General features: G+C 40.9%; 1 protein-coding gene across 5 annotated transcripts; it reads right to left on the reverse strand.

Annotated features, from left to right (window-relative positions):
* Nucleotides 1–2879: 2879 nt before the first annotated feature.
* On the reverse strand, nt 2880–20017 carry ncoa5 (nuclear receptor coactivator 5). Of its 5 annotated transcripts, none has more exons than XM_088422440.1 (12): nt 19861–20017; nt 19004–19057; nt 16947–17208; nt 16647–16754; nt 15991–16054; nt 12232–12474; nt 12040–12161; nt 10376–10505; nt 9966–10168; nt 7805–8009; nt 5150–5241; nt 2880–5061 (listed from the first exon to the last, which is right to left on the reverse strand). In XM_088422440.1, exons 3-12 carry the CDS (start codon nt 17113–17115, stop codon nt 4076–4078), a joined length of 2322 nt encoding a protein of 773 aa, XP_088278566.1. In that variant the 5' UTR covers nt 17116–17208; nt 19004–19057; nt 19861–20017; the 3' UTR covers nt 2880–4075. The 5 variants fall into 5 exon arrangements, with proteins under 5 accessions (XP_088278566.1, XP_088278565.1, XP_088278564.1 ...); XM_088422439.1 differs by lacking the exon at nt 19861–20017 and adding an exon at nt 19721–19808 and having other exon boundaries at nt 12040–12158; XM_088422438.1 differs by lacking the exon at nt 19861–20017 and adding an exon at nt 19721–19807.
* Between the last annotated feature and the right edge of the window lie 308 nt (nt 20018–20325).

Below are 20325 nucleotides of genomic sequence, written 5' to 3' on the forward strand. Positions count from 1 at the left end.
TTCGCTTTCATCCTGAAACGGAGAGACTGCAGCAGCGCTTTAGCGCCTTCTAGTGGCGCTAGCGTGCAGTGCAGATCTCAACGCCACCATCCACTGAAAAGCATGTTTTCTCTTTCTCTGAAACAAAGAGCTTTTTCTTTGAAATTAAGGATGAAAAACAAGCAATTGACCACCAACGTTCCTCTGTTTAGGCGAAAAAAAGAATTGAACTTTTTCAGATGTAGTGAAGTGTGCACATTTTGACTTTTTATGTCTGTCCACTTAACACAAAGAAAATTAAGTGTTGCTTCCTTTTGGATAAAAATCATAACGCAAACTGTGGCGAAACATGCTTTTCGTTGGGAAAACTTTTTTTTTTTCTGTTACCAAATTGTTGTTTTTCATCAGACTAGTTTGTATGTGTGTCTGTGTGTGAGTGCTCGCACGTGCGTGCTCATGTGTTTCGAATTTAAAACCATTTTTTATTACAGTACTTTTTTTTATTTTGATTTTGAAAATTCTATGTCCTGTATTTCCATTTTTATGAACTAAAACACAAACAAAAGTATGTTGTTGGATTTATCGGGGTGGGGGGGGGGGGGGGGGGGGGGGGGGGGGGGGACAAGACATCAACCCTAATATCATTTTGATTGGAGCAATGATTTTGTTTTACTGTCCAGTGACAAGCATTAATTTGCAAATAATTGTTTTTCAGTCCAAATTTATGTCGCGATGTGGACAAAGCTCACAACATGTGCATGTTTGGAATGCAATTTGGATAAAAATCCGATTGGAATACATATTTTGATGCAAATTTTGAGGTCTTTTTGTTTTTTATTGATGTGTCGTCAGTTGGCAGTGCAAGTCATTGTTGTCCAATGAAAAGCATGTATTTCCAAACACTTTTTTTGTTTTTGCTTAATCAATGTGATCAATACAGTATTTTAAACTGGATCAAGATGGACCCCCATTAAACCCGTGCCCACCGCACACAAACTGCTTTGTTTTGAAAAGATCTCATATACTTTGATTTCCTCCTTGCCAAAATACAAAGATTTCCTAACACGCAGAGTTCGTAGTGCTCAAAAATATTCATCCATTACTCCACAAAACCTTTCATCCTACCTCACCCTCCCCTCCTCCCCAACCTCCAGCTATGTATTTTAAATGTGACTGCAGCATCATTCTCAAAATTAATCCAAGAATATAAAACCTGCGCTTCCAACGCCGGGAGCGGCTCTGCTCGGACACTGCCCAAACAGTCCGTTTTGGAACCAGCGCGCACACCCCACACTGACCCAACCTACCCCAATTCCACCCCAAGCAACTAACTGTAGCATGACACACACACACACACACACACAAAAAAGCTGCCTGTGATCATTCCTCAAGTCTCCATCCTTAAATGGATGTCAAGGGCTCCGATTGAACACGAGTGAGCAGGTACGGGAGCAAAACAAAAAAAACAACACACCCCATATTGTGGAAAAGAGGTCACTCCTAATGTTGTGACAATATACATGTGACTTGAGTACATTACTAAAAAGAAAAAAAAAAAAAAAGCTGTAGCCATGTGCTGCGAGCAGAGCCGCTCTCCAATCACATTGTAAGCATTGTGTGCATGCATGTATGAACATGATTAATATAATTGAGTTTTTGTGCCCTCAAACGTGTTTTTTTCCCCTCTTTTTTGGGGGGTCACGCACTATTTCCCACCACTCCTCGCTTTCTTTTATCACTGGAAGAGTTTCCAAATTATTATTATTGTTATTATTAGAGTACAGAATTCTATTTTTCATGTATTATCTTGAGACAATGACTACCAAAGTATATTTAACTATATATATATATATATATATATATATATATATATATATGTATATATATATATATATATATATATATATATATATATATATATATATATATATATATATATATATATATATATCATGAACATGTTGTGCAAATTTGGGGAGAATCTGTAGCCACAAGTTGAACAAGAAACATGCCAAAAGAGTAAAGCCCATTTTATGATTTGAGAAAATACATGTGCAGCTAGACCAAGGGTGTCAAACATATGGCCCACCGGCCACAAATCCAACTCACAAGGAGGTTTGATCTGGTCCGCAAGATGATTTTGGGAAAGATTAAGAAAATAAATAAAAAATAGGACCAAACCCATTTGTATGGTGTCCATAATCCTTCGACAAAATTCTTACTTTCTTTAGCAATGCTCAGATGAGCACTGCAACTTCGCCACACTCACGTGAAATAGTTTGCTGATCATTTCAGGGACCACCACACTAGTGTTCACCTTAGCTCCTGGCTTCGTCATGCTACTGCTCAATGCAGATGAAATCATTTGATCACACATTTGCCTTTGGTCCGTTTTGTATGATAAACAACCATTGTTGATTTGTTTTTAATTTGATTTATTTACAGCTCAGCAGTTAGCACACAGGGCTTCCATGTTTGACTTGACATCATGACTTAGCCACCCAGTGTCCAAAAACCCTCCCCCCACAATTTTATTGTTTAATCTTTGGAATTCAATGCATGCCTTAAAAAAATTGTACAACCACGTTTTGATTGAGGCGTTTTCTTTCCACTGAATATTTGTTTTATTGTATTTGATTTTCTACAGTATATAAAATAGTGTATTTTATGTAGAAATGGGAGGGAAAAAAACAATTATTCCCCATTCAAATCAAGCAATTTAAGGAAAATTAATATATTGACATGTATAAGAGACTAAAAATCAACTTATTTTACTTATCTTTGTATAAACATATCCAACAACAATTCTTAAAAGTGACTGCCGCTATCCTGCTTGGAATTTGGGACCAGATTGGCACGTAGGAAATATCTACATATTACTTGACACATTTTTTTTTCCCTTCAGTTTTATATACGTAGCATGATTCTCCCAGTCTGGCCAACTTAATACATTTTTCTTCATGATGCGCATGTGCTTAATTGAGTTTGACACCTCTGATCTAGACAAAAGAGAAACGCTAAATTATTTGTGCTTTATAAACAAGACAATCCCTGCCTAATTTGATGAAATCAATTTCAATATTTATGTCATTTCATGTGAAGCCGTACACTACAAAGTGTCGTTACATTGAGTTACGCAATGTTCCAATTTATACAGGCAGCAGCAGCAGCAGCAGCAGATCACGACTTGATCAACCTCACGCATAGCCAAACTCACTTTTATTTTTAAAATTAACCAGTAACGTAATATGTCAAAATTATGCTGAATATTTCCTAGGCTTGTCCTGAGAGTAAAATTGCAAATTTAACATCCAATTTACTGTTTCCATAAAATGTCAACTTTGGGCACCACGATGCCAAAAATCCTAACCTTGTTCTCAATTAACAGGAGTCGTGGGAACAACTTTGTATGGCTACCAGAAACTTTACTGCAGGTTGTCAAAAAGTACTGCAAACATGCACGTCACAAGTTCACAACTGCGAAAGGTTTTTCCACAGTGAATTTTTCGTCATTGCGTTGTATTGATCCTTTCAGTTTTGTGGGGTGAAATGTGTTTTGCAGATGTGCTGGGGGCGGGAGGGCTGGTGGTGAGAGTGGGCTACGTGTAAATAAATTAAATAGTTAGTGTGGGAGTGTTTATTTTTTGTGTCTGTGTAAGTTAAATACCGTATTCTAAGGTTTGAAAAAAAAAATAGAAAAAAGTCAACATATATATTCTCTATTGTGTTTCATGGTACATTATATTAAAAAAAAAAAGAAAATAGTAGTTTTATCTTACATTTCAAATGCTTCTATCTCTATGGCTTCTGGCTATGATACCCATTCTATTTTATAGATTTGTCAGCACAAAATGCAATAAACCAATACCATTTTATTACAGCAGTTGTGTGGTGATTTTTTTTTTTTTAATCAACTCTTAAAAAGCAGGAGGAACAGTCTATGAACAAACATTCACATAAGTGGAAAAGACCGCAAAATCACCCTTACACCAACAGAACATGGACTTCAAACATGGGTTACAAATATTGACAAGATTTTAAAAAAAAACAAAAAAAAAAAACAACAAAAGGTTAAAAAAAAAAACGTCTTGAATACTCAATATTGTCGGGGATACATCTGTGCCATCGAGCCCATGTTGGCTGCTGGTCGAACTGGTGGAAGCTGCTGTTGTTGAAGGTTCAGTTGGGACTGGTGGTGCATTTGTTGTTGCTGTGGTTGTTGCTGTTGAGATGCCAAGTTGGCGGAATTCACTAGGTGGTTGAGAGCCGGTCCACTCTGGATGAGAGTGTCCAGAGCTTTCTGGACACTCGGGTTATCAAAATTGATACCGCCAGTGGCGTTGGCGGCTCTCGGACCACCTGCGGTGGCGGCGGCAGACGAGTTGCGGCCTATTGAGGAGCCGTAGCCTTGAGAAGCCACTCCGCCGGGGCGCGCCGAGCTGTAGTCCTGAGACTGTGCGGTGGTGGCAGAGGAGGAGCCTGAAGCGCTCGAGCTGCTCTTAAACAGACTAAGGATCTTGGCCTGAAGCTCCTGGTTAGGGGTGGTCTGCGTGCTTAGAGGAGTCGACAGTGGTGCCATTTGGCCAGACTGGGCCGCCATGTGGCCAGACTGGGTGGCCATGTGGCCCGACTGTGCCGTCATGTGGCCCGACTGTGCCGTCATGTGGCCCGACTGTGCCGTCATGTGGCCCGACTGTGCCGTCATGTGGCCCGACTGTGCCGTCATGTGGCCCGAATGTGCCGTCATGTGGCCCGAATGTGCAGTCATGTGGCCCGACTGTGCCGCCATGTGGCCCGACTGTGCCGCCATGTGGCCCGACTGTGCCGCCATGTGGCCCGATTGTGCCGTCATGTGGCTCGATTGTGCCGTCATGGGGCTGGACTGAACCACCATGGTGCTTGACTGCTGTGGTGCCATGAGACCAGATTGAGGCGCCATGAGCCCCGAATGCGGGGCCATGTGACTGGCTTGCTGCGGCACTGGGCGGCCAGAAAGAGCCGTAGGCAGTGCTGCCACCACACCCGCAACAGGCAGTCCCAGAGCTGAGGGCTGCTGGTCAGCGGTGACGGGAAGGGCTGCAACTGTCCGGAAAGACGGGTTACCAAGTTAGCATGTTAGGACAACCATGGTGCTTGCTGCAGCGACACGTGGTTTATTGATCGGTTGTACCTGCGTGAGGATCCGCGGGATTTCGTGTCAATCGTGCTCGCTTGTCACTGAGGTAAGCAATCAGACCGTCCAATTCCTCTGGCGTCAAAAACCTGCTCGATGACAACAACAAAAAAAGTTTCAGCTCTTATGGGCCAAAGGCAAGGTGCGTTCCGTACTTCACTGAGGGGGCTGCCATCACGAAGCCACGGTGCAATTGACTAAATAATTGAAAGACTGTTAGGAAAGTCAAAACCCAGATTGTACTTCAATGGGGGCATCCCTCACAGCAAACCAAAGAAAAATACTGCAAAAGATAGAGCGTAATCATCTATGTACTTGCACATATACGCATCTTCACCATTTGTAGGTTTTGTGCTTTGACTATGGCAACATCTGGTGGAACCTGTACCTTGTACCTTCCTTATACCGCCTATACAGGAGGTAGTACAGTGGGCCCCCGTGTTACAAGATTAATCCGTTCAGCGGTTAGGGTCGTAAGGCGAATTGGCCAAAAGACGGGCAACCCAAACCTATGTTAAATAGCTAATGTGTTTAGAACCCCAGGTAAAAACATCAAAATTGTACATACATATTAAAAATTGCTACCAAAATAGTAAGTTCTACATATATATATATTATATATATATATGTATACATATATATACATATACATATATATAATATACATGTATACAATCAGAAAATATCATAAATAAAAAAAATATAGAAAGGATTTATTTACCTTTGAGTGGCGCTTGTTATGCCCATATTCCCTAGTAAGGGTAGCTTACTAGCACAGGGGTGGCCAAGTTCGGTCCTCAAGAGCCACAATCCAGCCTGTTTTCATTGTGTCTCTTCAACTAACACACCTGATTCAAATGATTAGCTCATCAGCATGCTTTGCACAATCCTGATAACGACGCTGATTTGACTCAGGTGTGTTGGTTGAAGAGATACATTGAAAACAGTCTGGATTGTGGCTCTTGAGGACCGAACTTGGCCACCCCTGTACTAGCAGCTAGCTTTGTATTTCTTGGTTATCTCCAACTTCGTTTCCATGACGTTTCATCATTTTATTTCTCTCTCTAGCATCACTAGCAATCTTGGGACCCATGGCTAACCCTTTAAACTTTGAATAAAGCAGTAAAATGCACTATCAATATGGTTTTGTAACCACTCACAATCGAACAAAGCTTTACCGTTACGTCATTTTGAAACAAGTGAAGCCGACCAATAGCAGACCACCATCCCCGTGAGGAGACGCCGACCAAAAGCAGACCGGCATTGTTGTCATACGTTGCATTGAAGCAGTTAGACGGCAATAGTAAACAAGTGCAATTACCTAAAAACGCCAGCAAATGGTGGCAAAACAACAAATACAGCCAAACCCCTTGCATCATGACAGTTATTTTAGACACATAACCGGGAAAATGTCATAAAAAGGGGATAAAAAACTTCCACTTCGCAACATGAAAATGATGTAAATCACGGACATTGTAACACGGGGGTCCACTGTATATATTACACATATACCTGTTATAAAACTCCTATATACATGTATTGTTGTCGGTCATTTGTTTGTTGGTCACATATGACTCACAAATAAACTAAGAAAAAAATCAAGTTTGTCACAGACAGACAAAAAAAAATTAAAATTCACACTGGTATGAATAATTTTGAAGAAAGTGTACATGCAGTACAGTGAAAAGCACATCCGCCTCACAGTTAAAAGAGACCCGAGTTCGAATCCACCATGCTTCGGCCTTCCTGTGTGGGGTTTGCATGTTCTCTCTGAGATTAAATTGTCCTGTGGTGTGATTGGGTGCGTGAATGGTTGTTCGGGGTGTCCCTCGCCTTTGGCCTGAAGCCGGCTTATGGAAGTGACAATCACCCTCTTCAAATCAAGATTGAGTGTCCTGCTAGACACGCGATTGGCTGGACCATCGACCCGTGAGAGCAGGAGTTTTAATCTACTCCCGCCTCAACTCCTGCCTTCTTAGACCAAGAGGGAAGATCCGGTCTCAATCGTAAAACACAGACTGTTGATAGAGCCAAGGGAGAGGAGTAGAGACCTTCACTGGACCGTGGGAAATCTCTTATTTTTCTTTTATAATAAAACGCCATTTCAAGTGTAAACGCTATTCGTTATCATGTTTGATTATTGACAACTTTGACTTTAATTCGACTTCCGGGTGCCGCTAATATGACTGTGACTGCCGCGAGACTTCAAAGGATGGAAAGGGGTAACTGTGAGTTCCTGTATAAGCTTTAATAATGTAAGATTTAAGCATAATTATGTACTGCCGTAATATTTGTCTTAAATATGTATAGTTTGAAGACGGTACACATTTAAAAATCCCCCCCCCCCCCCCCCCCATTTCCGTGGGGGTGGGTGGCCCGCTACTTCGCAGTTATGACTTATCGCAGGGGGGGGGGGGGGGGGGGGGGGGGGGGTTATCGGGTTATAATTGTGTGGTTATCGGCCTCCTCAACTACTGATAATCAGAACTAGGCCTGAAAAAAAAAAAACTCGTGTGAATGTATACCCCGGCAATTCAATTTTCAATTTCTGACCAATCAAGTTTAATTTCTGACACACAAAATCTCTCAACACACACGAATGTTTAGCAGAACAGTGGTTATAAATCACAGAATAATTATTTTTTTGTTTACCTGTTCTCTGCAAGCAGCGTGATGGACGTTAGCACAGAGACAGGATGGCTCTCACGGTCAGGCTCACGCAGCAGCACGTCGTCAGCCATTTTGGCGGCCTTACGAACCATTTCCTCGCGCTCCTTCTCACGGGTCTCCATCTTGTAAGTGTCATAATTGTGCCCGATCAGCATCATGGCATCCTGCATCGGCATGTTCCGGTGTTCTGGTAATGGTCAAAGGAGACATGCAGTTTTCAACTGCCCCAAAAATTCAAACAATTACGAGGGATGTTGATAACATACCTCATATGATTCATGAAAAAAAATCCCACTGGCTAAAGAATAATCCCATACTTTAAATCCTATTTTGTTCAAATTTGCTTGTTTTGAGGTGTGGGTCTTGACGTGTGCAAATGAGCTTCAGAGAGAGGGGTGTGCCAATAAGAATATGATTCTATTATAAAAGACATCTAGGTAAGACATTTCCAACGGTCTGGTGAAGGTCTGCTCCTCTCTCCCTCTCTGCCTGCACAATGTGTGTGTGCCTACTGCTGTGGGTGCGAAAGTGCCTTTGGGGCGAGAGCTGGGGCGGGAGTAGATTCAAACCCCACAGCCGTATAGCTCATGAAGCACACCCCAGCTCTGTTGTTTACAACAGACATGCAGGAGGCAGAGACGTTCGAGGAGCAAAGACGGCGTTTCCCAGACAGTTGGAAACCTCTTGCCTAGATTTCGTTTACAATAAAATGGTATTAATAAACAATAAAATAAAATGGTAAAGAGTAAACTCTCCATTGTAATCATCTTTGATCATATACAGATTAGACTTTAATTCGACGTCTGGGCCGCGACTAATATGACTGCAGCTGCGCGAGACTTCAAAAGAAAGGGCTTCTTCCGTCGGCGGGCGGCAATCCAGATTGCTAAAGCAGCTTCCATACGGACGACCGTTTTATTACAAGCCGTCACAACTGGCTTCGCTGAATTGCCAAAGATGATGGAAGCTGTCTTATAATGTTCGCCTCGTCCTCGATGTAGCAAACGGTTGATTCTTTCACTCCCAAATGGCGGGCAACGGCCGCCTAACTTCTCCTTTCGAGAAGTATCACCACTCAGCAATTGTCATCATTTTTTGATGCCGTTTAGGCTCAGAACAAGCCTTCGTGGGAGCAGCACGCTTGGGGGCTATTGCATAAGTTCAAGACGTAATAAAAAAAAACCCTTGAAGTCGTGAATATGCATAATGGAAAAAACATCGGCGATGTGGTGAATCCGCGTAATGGAAAAAAAAATCCGCGATGTGACGAATCCTCGATAGTGGAACCGCGAAGTAGCGAGGGTTCACTGTATACTAAATGCAGGTTTATTTCTTTTGATTTTGATGGACATTCCAACTTTTAACAATGGAGGATATAGCTACATGTTGGAAAGCCCACATTATTTAAATTAAGAGTGCCCAAACTTTTATTAGAGCTCAGTGCAAGATCTACTATTCCAGCAGCCCACCTCCAGCGATTTACCAGGGGGTGGTAGGGCACCCCAAAATGTTTGTGAGGCACTATTGTTGACATCCCAATAACCAGTGATGCAAAAACACAAAAATATAAGAAATTGATATTTCACAGTGATATTACCAAACAATGTTAAGTGATATAGTTTAGTGAACTCCATGAATGAAAATACACATCTGGGCAGTGTGACTCACATGTTCAGACTTTGTCAAACTGCAGAGACAGGTAGAGTCTGATTTGCTGAGCTTACTTAGGCTTGCAGTACTCATTGCAGGCAGGGAACAATAAAATGATGGAGGCAGGATACACACTTACCAAGGAGTAACTACGAGATGAGATTTTTCTTTCCGTTTTATTTATTTATTTATTTTAAAGCTTGTGAGTAATCATAACGCAAAATAAAGACCAACAAAATACTGATGGCACATAACTGATATTGACATCAGAATGCTAACATTTATATGTTTGAGATCCCTTTTTTCTGGTAACAATAAATATTCTAATTTCTAGAAACGACATGGAGTTATTTGTGTCTCAATGCGGGTGGTCACTGAACATGTTTTCTTTGCACATAATGTTGGAACGGTATTAGAGATCCCCACCTAACAGAGACTCTGCTACATTGAAATCGGAGTATTTTCTGTTCTAAATATAGCATATTTAAGTTACCTTGAGGTGTGCCAAACAGGATGTTGACGGTGCAGGAACGGTGCACCTGGTGCTGCTGGGTAATTATGATTGCGAAGGGAGTGCGTGCACGGCCCACATCCTCCAGCGCCTGAGTCAGGGACACCTCAGTGTTGAGGAAGATCAAGTCCACCACCATGCCCAAGTCATGGACTTTGCGCCCAACAGTCTCAGCATACTCTCGGCTGTTAGTTTGAGCAAACACAGATACACATACACATACACACACACACGCGCACACACACACACACACGCACACACACACACACACACACACACACACACACACACACACAGAGGCCACACAAAGTGGGGAGAAAATTAAAACACGATTGATGAGTTTTAAAACTTGATTTGAAGTGATGTTCACCGAGAGAAGAGCGCTGCCTTACTTCTGTGCCTTGTTGACGACAATCACGGAGCAGTCAACAGGGCGTTCCGTTTCATGCCGGCGCTGCAGCTCTTCATAGTACTGTCGATAAAGTTCGTTACGTCGTCGCTCCTCAGGGCGAATGCTGTCATCTGTCGGTGATGACAGAGGCTAGCATTTAATGTTTTCACACTTTAAGAATGTCCAATATTTGAAAAGGTTAAAAATATTTAAAGAGGTTCCTCCCTCTCAATAACCCCCCCCCCCCCCCCCCCCCCCCCTTTTCTGCATGTCAGGCCACTCTGTGCATTCTGCCCATTTCTAATTTCTTGCTTATTCTACACTCTCACACCAGTCGCACCCATGTAGAGGAAAAAGGCTTGAAGTGAGCTTATGATGACAGGAGCAAGACAGGAGCAATTCGCAACTCCCCTACACATCCCCGTACGTGCAAGAGAAAATATACACCGATCTCAAAGTCAAAGTCAAATTCAAGTTTATTGTCAATTTCTTCACATGTGCTTAACATACAAAGGAATCGAAATTGCGTTTCTCACTATTCTCTGCGTTTTACATGTACAATAACAAAGTGCAGGTGCGCAAGACGAGACAAACCTAAAAACTAGATATTTATCTATAGTAATGTAAAGTGCAGTATGTGTGATTTACTTTGCCTAGTGTTACTAAACTAACAACTAAAACTAAAAACTAAATACGAAAAACCAGGTATGGCAAGAGTACCCCAAGAGAAAACATAAGTAGAAGCATATGACAGGACAATCCAACAGTACGAGACAAAGCAGGACAACTCTGGCTGTGGTTGTCCCAGTTGTGTGCATTTGAGGTAGTTGTTATAGTTCTAAGTGTAATCGCTAGTGCAATAGAAGTATAATTATAAATAAACATGGCAGCAGCAAGTCTGTGCAAATTTTTATAAGTGCATGAGTAAAGTTTGAGTTTAGGTGGGGGGCCAGCTAGGTGTTTCTTCTGGCTGAGGCTGAATGTGAGAGAGAGGAGTGGAGAGAGAGAGAGTTCAGCAGTTTCACGGGACTGCTTTTCACTGTCATATATAGTGGATTCCTTTAGGTGAATATCGGCTTTGAATATTGGTCATCGGCCCCCTTGAACAGATATTTACTATCAATAGTGTTTTTAAGCGATTTCAAGTGTATTTTTAAAATTCTCTCGAATTGTCTGTGTGCTCAAGCTGGTGCTCAACTGATGGTAAGAGCAAGCTGACGGTAGTTCAACATGGCTTGCTTTTCTGTGTCAAACTATCAGGGTACTCGGCACACGGACACTCGCGCTAAACAGTTAGCAAGTAAACAAAACACTAGTTACACTAACATCACACCATTTGAGCATAGTCCGATAATTGTTTTTATAGTTAATTTGCCACACCCACTCAAACGAATGACCATAATTGGACAATTGGCCTTGAAGGCGGTAGATTATATTAAACATTTTCTTTTTAGGGCTACCTTGTTTCAATGGTCATCCTCAGAAAAAAGAAAGTTTAATTATAATTGACACCTGACCCTCAACCCGCAATTTTGGTCAGCGATAGTAGCTAGAGCTCAAATATTGCCTCGGTGGATTACAATATGGCAAACGTCAAACCTATTTTAGGAGTCTCCAAAGAGTTGGGGCTTAAATTCTATTAATTGAAAGAAAATGATGTTTTACCTTCATCACGCCTCCCATTCCATGGGTCTTTGTATGGGTCCCTGTACAGATCATCCTTTCTTCTGGCATAGTAGTCGTCGGCAGGGTTTGCACCACGGTAGTAACGGTCATATTCCTCTCTGCTGCATTAAAAAATTTGGAAGGATTCAACCAAGTATTTATGGAGCTCCAACTGCAATGTGTAGGACTTACTTGTAGGCAGGATCTCGCGGTGTACCTCTTAGGTCCTTGTCTCTGTTTTCAGACCCGCGGTAGCGGTACTCATGGTCGCGTGAGTGGCTTCCCGATCTTGTTTCTCTGCCAGAGTCTCTGGCAGGGTCCCTCCCATCACGTTCTCGGGATTCACGTGCATCGCGATCTCGATTATCACGGGGGAACACCGGTGAGCGGGACCGAGGCCGGGGATCCTTGGCATCCCCATAACCACCATACGGCCTGAGTTGGAAGGAAAAAGCAGTGAGATGATCCATTCTCAAACTTTTTTTTTTAAATCATATAATTGGCACTTAAAACACAGTATGTAATACAAGTAAATAAGCACAAATAAATGCAATTAAGAAGACTCCAGCGCAACATGTGGATCTTGCTCCAAATGAAGATCTTGATTCCAGAATCAAAAATACCCATTTTGAGTGTTTACTCAGCTTATTAGAGTGCCGTTTCCCCGAAAGTCACATCATGCTGTAAATAAGCAGTCACGCATTAAGATTTAAAAAAAAGAAAGAAAAAAGGTTGAATACGCACAGCTTGCTTGTTTATCGAAAAACCAACACTCGTCAGTGTGCACGAGGTGTGTGAAACGTACCAGAAATTAGGTCACGGTAAAACCCAATCTATAAACTACAAGAAGTCCCTTTGATGTGTGTCAGAGGATCGCTTAGTCAGCATATATACAATGAGTCCCGCGGCGCTTTGTTTCACACGCAATGAGGCAACTGAGCATCCAACAGTTTCCAGCTGAGAAGAGAAATGTCACGGCGGAGCATACTTCCGACAAACCTGAGACAATGCGAATTCTCAATGTCACCAGGGCGACCCATTTTCAAGACAAGCACCTTAGGAAGACTGTTGATGGACCTGCGGTTGATGCCCTAAGTACTATATCCTTCCAGGGCGGCATAAAGGTATGCATAGAGGCCAAGTATGTGCATCAAAACTCCAGGGGTTGGAAAAGGGGGAAACTTGTAGTTCAGTGAAAAAAAATACGTTGATAAAAGCTGTGCAAATGCAAATTTACTTCCTCGATGTGTCATTAGCAAACCCTTGCTAAACTTGTTTTAGTGAAAGCTCATTTTGAGAGATAAACACATTTTTTGGCACAGAATCTTCACTTGTATTTGATTTTAATTATTGGCAAAAGTTGGCTCTACCAGAGATACATACACATTTTCCTTTAAAACATGTTAATTCAAAAATTGTCTAAGTGGTTCCCATCACAGATGCCTATTAGTAAGGCAGGCTGAACAAACCCACGGTTATGTAAAATAAAAATACTTCATACCACCATGGTTTTAATGTACACAGGAGGACCTTGATTAAGACAGTTCTTTTCACGGGAACACTGAATACCCCAAATTTATTCAGAGGTTCGAGAAATGGAAGTCAATCACAGCAGTACAAGTCATGTTTGTATCAAAAAATAAGACTAGAAAAAAAAAATTGTTTCTGTGCATGGACTCATTCTTGTGCATTCTTGTGCCCCATGTCTGCATTTTCTTATATGTGCTACTCCCATCAGTCAACCCACCCGAAAACAGAACAAACTACACACTGTATGCAAATTGCTGAATGCAGCAAATGCAAACTAAATAAATCAATTTGTAATACAAGAATGGTCAGTTGGGAATTTAACTCAATGAAGTAAAGAGAAATTCCATTCATAGGAAATGAGCAACTTAACACAGTGACAAATCGAAACTAATGACAAAAACAACTTTTCAGGGATGCGACTACCAATACCATGCCCCAGCATAAGGGCAATAGCATTTTTATTGACAAGTCCTTACTCCACATAACGACAGCTAATATCCATGTTAATCCTCTTATGTCTTTACTGAAATTTTTGCAGTTCTGTATATACATTTATGAGATGTATATTCATGCTTACTAATGCTTTGTTGGTCTTTTCCCAAAAAGTATAGCTCCTAATTCTGTTCTTGTACATTTTTTTTTTTTAAATATAAAGGCTCAATGTCTAGATATACTGACAAAATCATGTAACCAATTGTTACAAAAAAAATACAAAAACAAAGGGTGTGAGCGTGTTGGGTGGGCTGCATTGGCATGATAAAAAGTTTACAAATGTAAATACATGTTTTAGCATCTCAGCATTGTAGAGGCACTACACTTTTCAGACATACTGCAATGTAACTCATTGAAAATTCAACGCTCATAAGGAAACACTGATGTAAAAGGAATTTAAAAGCAAAAATATGATGACAAAAACTCTCCCTTGCTTCCTTTCACACTCCAAAAACATGCATGGCAGGTGTATTGAATACTCTACATCAGTGGTCCCCAACCTTTTTATCACCATGGACCGGTCTACCCCTTAAGATTTATATTGCGGGGGGGGCTGCTCTAAAAACCACATCATCCTTCTCACTATGTATGTTATATCAAAAGGGGTCAAAAAAACAAAGATCAAGCACAAACGTATGAACTGTTAAACTAAATCATCTCCAAAACATTATTTCGGGTGCAGCCCACGCGGCCCGGTACCAGTTGATCCGGTCCGCGGACCGTTGGTTGGGGACCACTATTCTAAATCACCAATGTTGTGCCCGTGAGTACCAGGTATCCCTCAAGGATGACAAGTACCCTGCAGGCCTATTCTGCAAATAGCTAACAAGACATAGAACATTGGTGATTTTCTATGAATTTTTCTCAACATTTACAACAGTGGTTCCTTAATTATAGTGAACAATCATTAACATGATTGGTGTCTTCACATAAACTGATAGCCCTTCGTATTACTCAGTACCAAAGTAGCAGCTAAATTGTCCTTAGGTTGTGATTGTGTGTGTGAATGGTTGTTTGCAATTGGCTGGCAACTAGTTAAGGGCGTCGCCTGCTTACTGGTCAAATTCTGCTGGAATAGGAACCAGCAAGCCAGCAATCTTAATGAAGATAAGCTGTTATAGAAAATGGAATGATTACAAAAAAAAAGCACAGAATTCTGAGGAAAAGAAAAACATTTGGGATGGTGCAGCAACACACCCTTTAAAACCCTTTTAGCCAGTGAATACAGCCAACTAACATTTACGAAATATTAATCTTAACCTGCAGCAGCATTTAAACATGCCATTGTAGTCAAATTTTTTTAAAAGAGCTGTCATGTTTGAAAGGAAAAGCCTTGTGTGACCTCATGACATTTTCCACAAAGGTTAAAGAAAGGCGGTATAAGTTAGGAAGCAAGCGAGTAACAAAAAAAAAAAAAAAAAAGTATGGATGGGCAATACTCCTCGACACATTTTATAGATGGCAAAGCTCTAAATTTTCTGTCAACAAAAACTAACAGTAGTGCACATAATGCTGCATCTGAATTGGTATTTTTTTTCCAAGTATTTTTTTTATTTTGATCGAGTGTGAATTGGACTGACAGCTGACATCTTGATTCTACTTCATCCAGATTCAATTCTAAAATATGTATTAATCAACTTGTGATAAGAACCATCCATTTAAATACGAGTACAAAGAAAATAAGAGGCTAAGGAAAAAAAAATGTGAATATGAATAAATTGTGACATTGCCTTACAGGATTTATTGTTTACTTGGTAAAGTTCCTGTCAAAGAAATGAGGCAAATACACAATACTGTCTTCCATCACCTCCATAAAACAAAGATAAGTCGACCACAACCCTTCAAGGTTTAAATTCTTGTTTTAGTTGCTTTTGACCGGCTGCTTTGGAGACGATCGTAGTTCTTCCCACCGAATTTGTGTTACTTTACCTGCGTGGAGGGCTCTGCTGGGTATGAAGTTTAGCGGACCGTCGCTCCACTGCCATATTTACATCTGAAAATAAATCAATCCAAACGTTGAACAAAAAACAATGGCATGTCAATCAGATCACGCGCAAAACGAAAGGAAACTCTTCACGTCAACGTCAAAGGAATTCCCACGGTCCAAAATGAAAATGGGATCCATTACTCCAATCTTGGGCTTCCTTACTGGACAAGGTCAAAATGCAGCATATGAAGACGCGGTCTGCCAAATTCGGTTCGCGATGACGAGAAGAAAATGCTTTTTTCACCCAAAGGTTCATGGCGCGGCTCAACTCCACAACGTATTAAAGCCATTCCGAAGTAAATGCAAAGACAATTAGGGGAAATTAAACGAGGAGTACAACTGTTTATTTGCTTTGTACGCCAATCATTCAAAATGTCTTCCAACAAAGTTTCCATGCAGAAAAGGCAAACACATGGTAACGAATGATTTCATCTACTTCATCCTTGTACTCAAAATGTATTAACTCAACTGAGAAAATCTAAAAAACAAGATAATCTCAATATAGACCAGTAATTTCATTTATTTGCATCATTTTAATTCTGCTCGTCACATCTTACGCATAAAAAGCATAGTCAGACTTGGTGCAGTCAAGGCTTACCTATTTTATAACCTTTATAAATCCGACCCTTTTGGGCCAACTTTGCAGCTTCAGCTTCCTCTACACGTTCAAATTGTACAAATCCATATCCACGTAACAGGGAAACGCCTGAAAAAGGGAAATTTTAGGTGGAACAAAGCACTGAAGTGGATACCTACCCATTTAGCTAAGCGCAGTAGAAATAAAGCTACAGTCTTAAATGTTTAGGAGTCAAGACAAATAAAAGCTACACAATTAGATGAGACAATTATCTACAAATAAGATTTAAATTATATTGGTCATAATGAGGCATTTACTGACCAAGTATCTTTCCATATGGACTGAAAAGCTCTTCCAAATCTTTCTTATCCATGTCTGAAGTCGGCAAATTCCCAACAAAAATCCTTCGTTCCATCTCCCGGGGATCGGTACTGCTACAGGTGCGTGAGAAGTGCGCGGGCGATGGACTCCGGCTTCTTCGGCGAGACATGACTTGATCCCAAAGGTTTTGCGGATTTGTTCTTCGTATGATCGGAAACGCTCGGAAATGTTTAGTTTTGAGCGGATACAAGCATCCACGATCCTGAAACATGTCAATGGGGTGACAAAACAGATTAAAATTTCTCTGTAGGATGAGAAGTTGTAAATGGAGCAGCGGTCGCGCATTGGAAAGGGGAAAATTCAAATCACGCCGCACGAGTCGGAAAGTCTAAAGAAATTCGGCCGAGCGCATTTCGCTAAAAGGCGCAATTTCTAGATGTGTATCCATCGATTGTACTTGACGCAGCAAATGGCCGGAACAATGAAATGATTGTTTTATTGGTGGTCATACGTTCACCAAAAAGCTTCAGCAAGGATCCCTGTTGCAATTTGTAAAGGGAGCATATTGCACTGGTGGCAAAAGTTGAATTCAAAATGAGTTGGGCTTCAGGCCTGCATTGGTCCCATGGGGTGTTCAGACACCATTTTTTTAATGCTTGCAATTTCTATAATATTACAAAATCTGTTTCCCTCTTTTTCCAGGAACTTTCCTGACTCAAAATCAGTTGTATGATTGACCCTATGAACTTTTAAGTATTGTGGTGTACCCTGCATGACCAACATTATTTGAAAACCCCGTGTGACCAAAGCAGGGTTAAACCGTTGCGTACAGGAAATCCTGTGGAAAACGCCTGAGGGCTAGAGTAGTTAGCCCTGATTAATGCAAGTCGGGTAACGCCACAGTCCATCACTAAAGCCTTCTGTCTTCTTCGGGTGTCACCCACGCATCACTGAGGTAATGCAGAATGTAGTTCTCCTTCATGCTACCGCACATCCAATCCGCATTTTTTTTTTGTAGTTTCACTTAAAATCGTGGTTGCGCTTTTCTTACACATTTGTTGGCAGTCCGACATCTGTATGCCAAATGCCCCCAAAATTTAACGGCAGTAGTTGGCTTCCATTTGCACATCTTTGCAGTGTTTTGAAGTTGAATCAAAGATGTGCATTATTCCACACCTCACACAGCCTCTCCTAGATGTGATACATCGATTTCATTTCAAAAATGGCGGTAGTGAGAAACCCAGCCAGGAAAAAGGGAGTACGTCATCACATAAAGAAATTGCGGAGGCGTCGATTGATGAGCAGAAACAACACCTGACGTGCGTGTCAAGTCGGCTGCAGATGTGCTACAGACATGTCACACGAAAACGCATTGGTCACGTGATGCAATGCGGCCATTGTCACACAAGCGTGGCATATAGAAGCCATATTTAAATATGTTAAGATATTAATCAAGTCACACAGTAAATATTTGGATAAAAACATTTTATGACAAAAATAAATTAATCAACTGAAATAAAAAACGTAAAATCAGTCATCGAGTCTGCCTTCTTATATTTATGCATTCTTAAGACGCAACGCACTTTCGTAACCTCAAGTCCAAAAACTTCTGTACAACGAGAAATTGTTTGTCTTGGCAAAGACACACTTCAAACCAGAAACAAAAAAGGCACACTTAACATTGCTCACTTAGTCTGATGAGCCCCTGTGAGAATGTACAAACACTACGTGCAAAATGACAATAGGTATTTGAAAGATGTAAAAATTAAAATCTGAGACGAGAAAATCCTAACGTATAATTTTTTCCTTGTCCTCCTTGGCAGTCGCTCCTTGCAAATGGTAATTGAAATGCAAGTGTCTTGACAAAAATAACTTTGGAGATATGATCGAAAGATATTGACAACTTGGTTTTTTCAAAGAAACGTTTGCTTTTGAACGATACTGACGGCACAACGCAAAATTCTTTCAAATTAAAATGTAGCCTTTACAAACAAGAAATGACAGGTAAACATTTCTATTAGGAAGGATTGATGTTCAGCTAACAGCCTTGCAAATACCTTGGTAGTTATGTGGAAGGTGAGGATGGCGGTTCCAATCAAATTGAGGTGCGTCTGAAAGAAATTACAAAAAGTGTTTAATGGATACTTAATTGAAGAAATCTGGTAGTGGCCAACACAAAATACACCACAAATATACACACAGACAAGACATTCACAATTTGGGCACGTTGATGTTAGTATCAGCTTGAGTAATTACAGTTTTCAAAGGCAATTTCTGAAAAGTAAATGTTTTATTCTTTACTTTTTAAAATGTTAGGTTGTTTTTTGTTTTTTTTAAACAAGACGTAGAAAGCTTTGAATTTCGTCATCCTTCAAACTGTTCACATCCACTAAGCGGCGTACTTTCATCGGCACCCGGTGACTACGCGATACAAAGATGTTCCGTGGGCCATGCACCATCACCGTTTATGTCCAAGTATTTAAATTAAATAGAACGTTCTTTACAAGAGGATTGCAGTGTCTAATCATCTGATTCTGGGTCAAATCACGCGGGACTCAACTGCCTGCGTCCCAGCTTGTCTATGTCGTTTCAACTATGAAACAAACAATATGGAGTCCGTCACCCAAGACCACACAAGCTTCTGCAAATTACGAAATTCGAAGCAAATAAACATTCACGCTAAAGAGGAAAACAAAGTCAATCTCTACAATTTATAGCCTGCACATTTAGCCGCTTTTTAAATACAGGAATCCGGGTCGTCTTTGTTAACGTACCTCAGGTCGCGCGCGTACACAACTGTTAGCCATTAACTGTTAGCTTAGCTCGCAAGCACGCAAACGAACTAGCACCGTCGTTATTTTTCAAAGCAGAGAGAAGCCACGTTTCTCTAAACACATCAAGACTTTGTAGTTACCTTCAAAGGGAAGTTGAATACGGTTTTATACGGTCAAATCCACGTCTGCGCTCTCTTCAAACAAATTCGACGACCCCGAGCTCTTCTTCGTTGTGCAAATCAGGCTAAAAGATGGACGCGGATGAGCATTTCCGCTACGATTATTCACTCGCTGCCGCCGCCCACAGGTCGGATGAATTGCGGATATACGTCCATGTACCATATTTTTTGATGGAGGATGGATAGGAAAAAAGATGAGTAACATCTAGGAGGAATTTAACACATGTAAATCCACTCTTTAAATAAAATGTAACGTATTTGTATCCGTAATAGCTTGAGTGCACGAGTCAGAACTGTGTATGATATGTTTTCTTGTGACTCGAATCAAATGTGTGTCATTGGATATTTCCCTCGAGACTACGAACTAAAATTGAGTGTTTTATACATTATGTTCTTGTCATTATAAAGCTAAAACTTGCGATTTGC

Source organism: Hippichthys cyanospilos, chromosome 9, assembly GCF_059441005.1.
Source record: "Hippichthys cyanospilos isolate Australia breed blue-spotted pipefish chromosome 9, RoL_Hcya_1.0, whole genome shotgun sequence".
NCBI classification, from domain to species: Eukaryota; Metazoa; Chordata; class Actinopteri; order Syngnathiformes; family Syngnathidae; genus Hippichthys; species Hippichthys cyanospilos.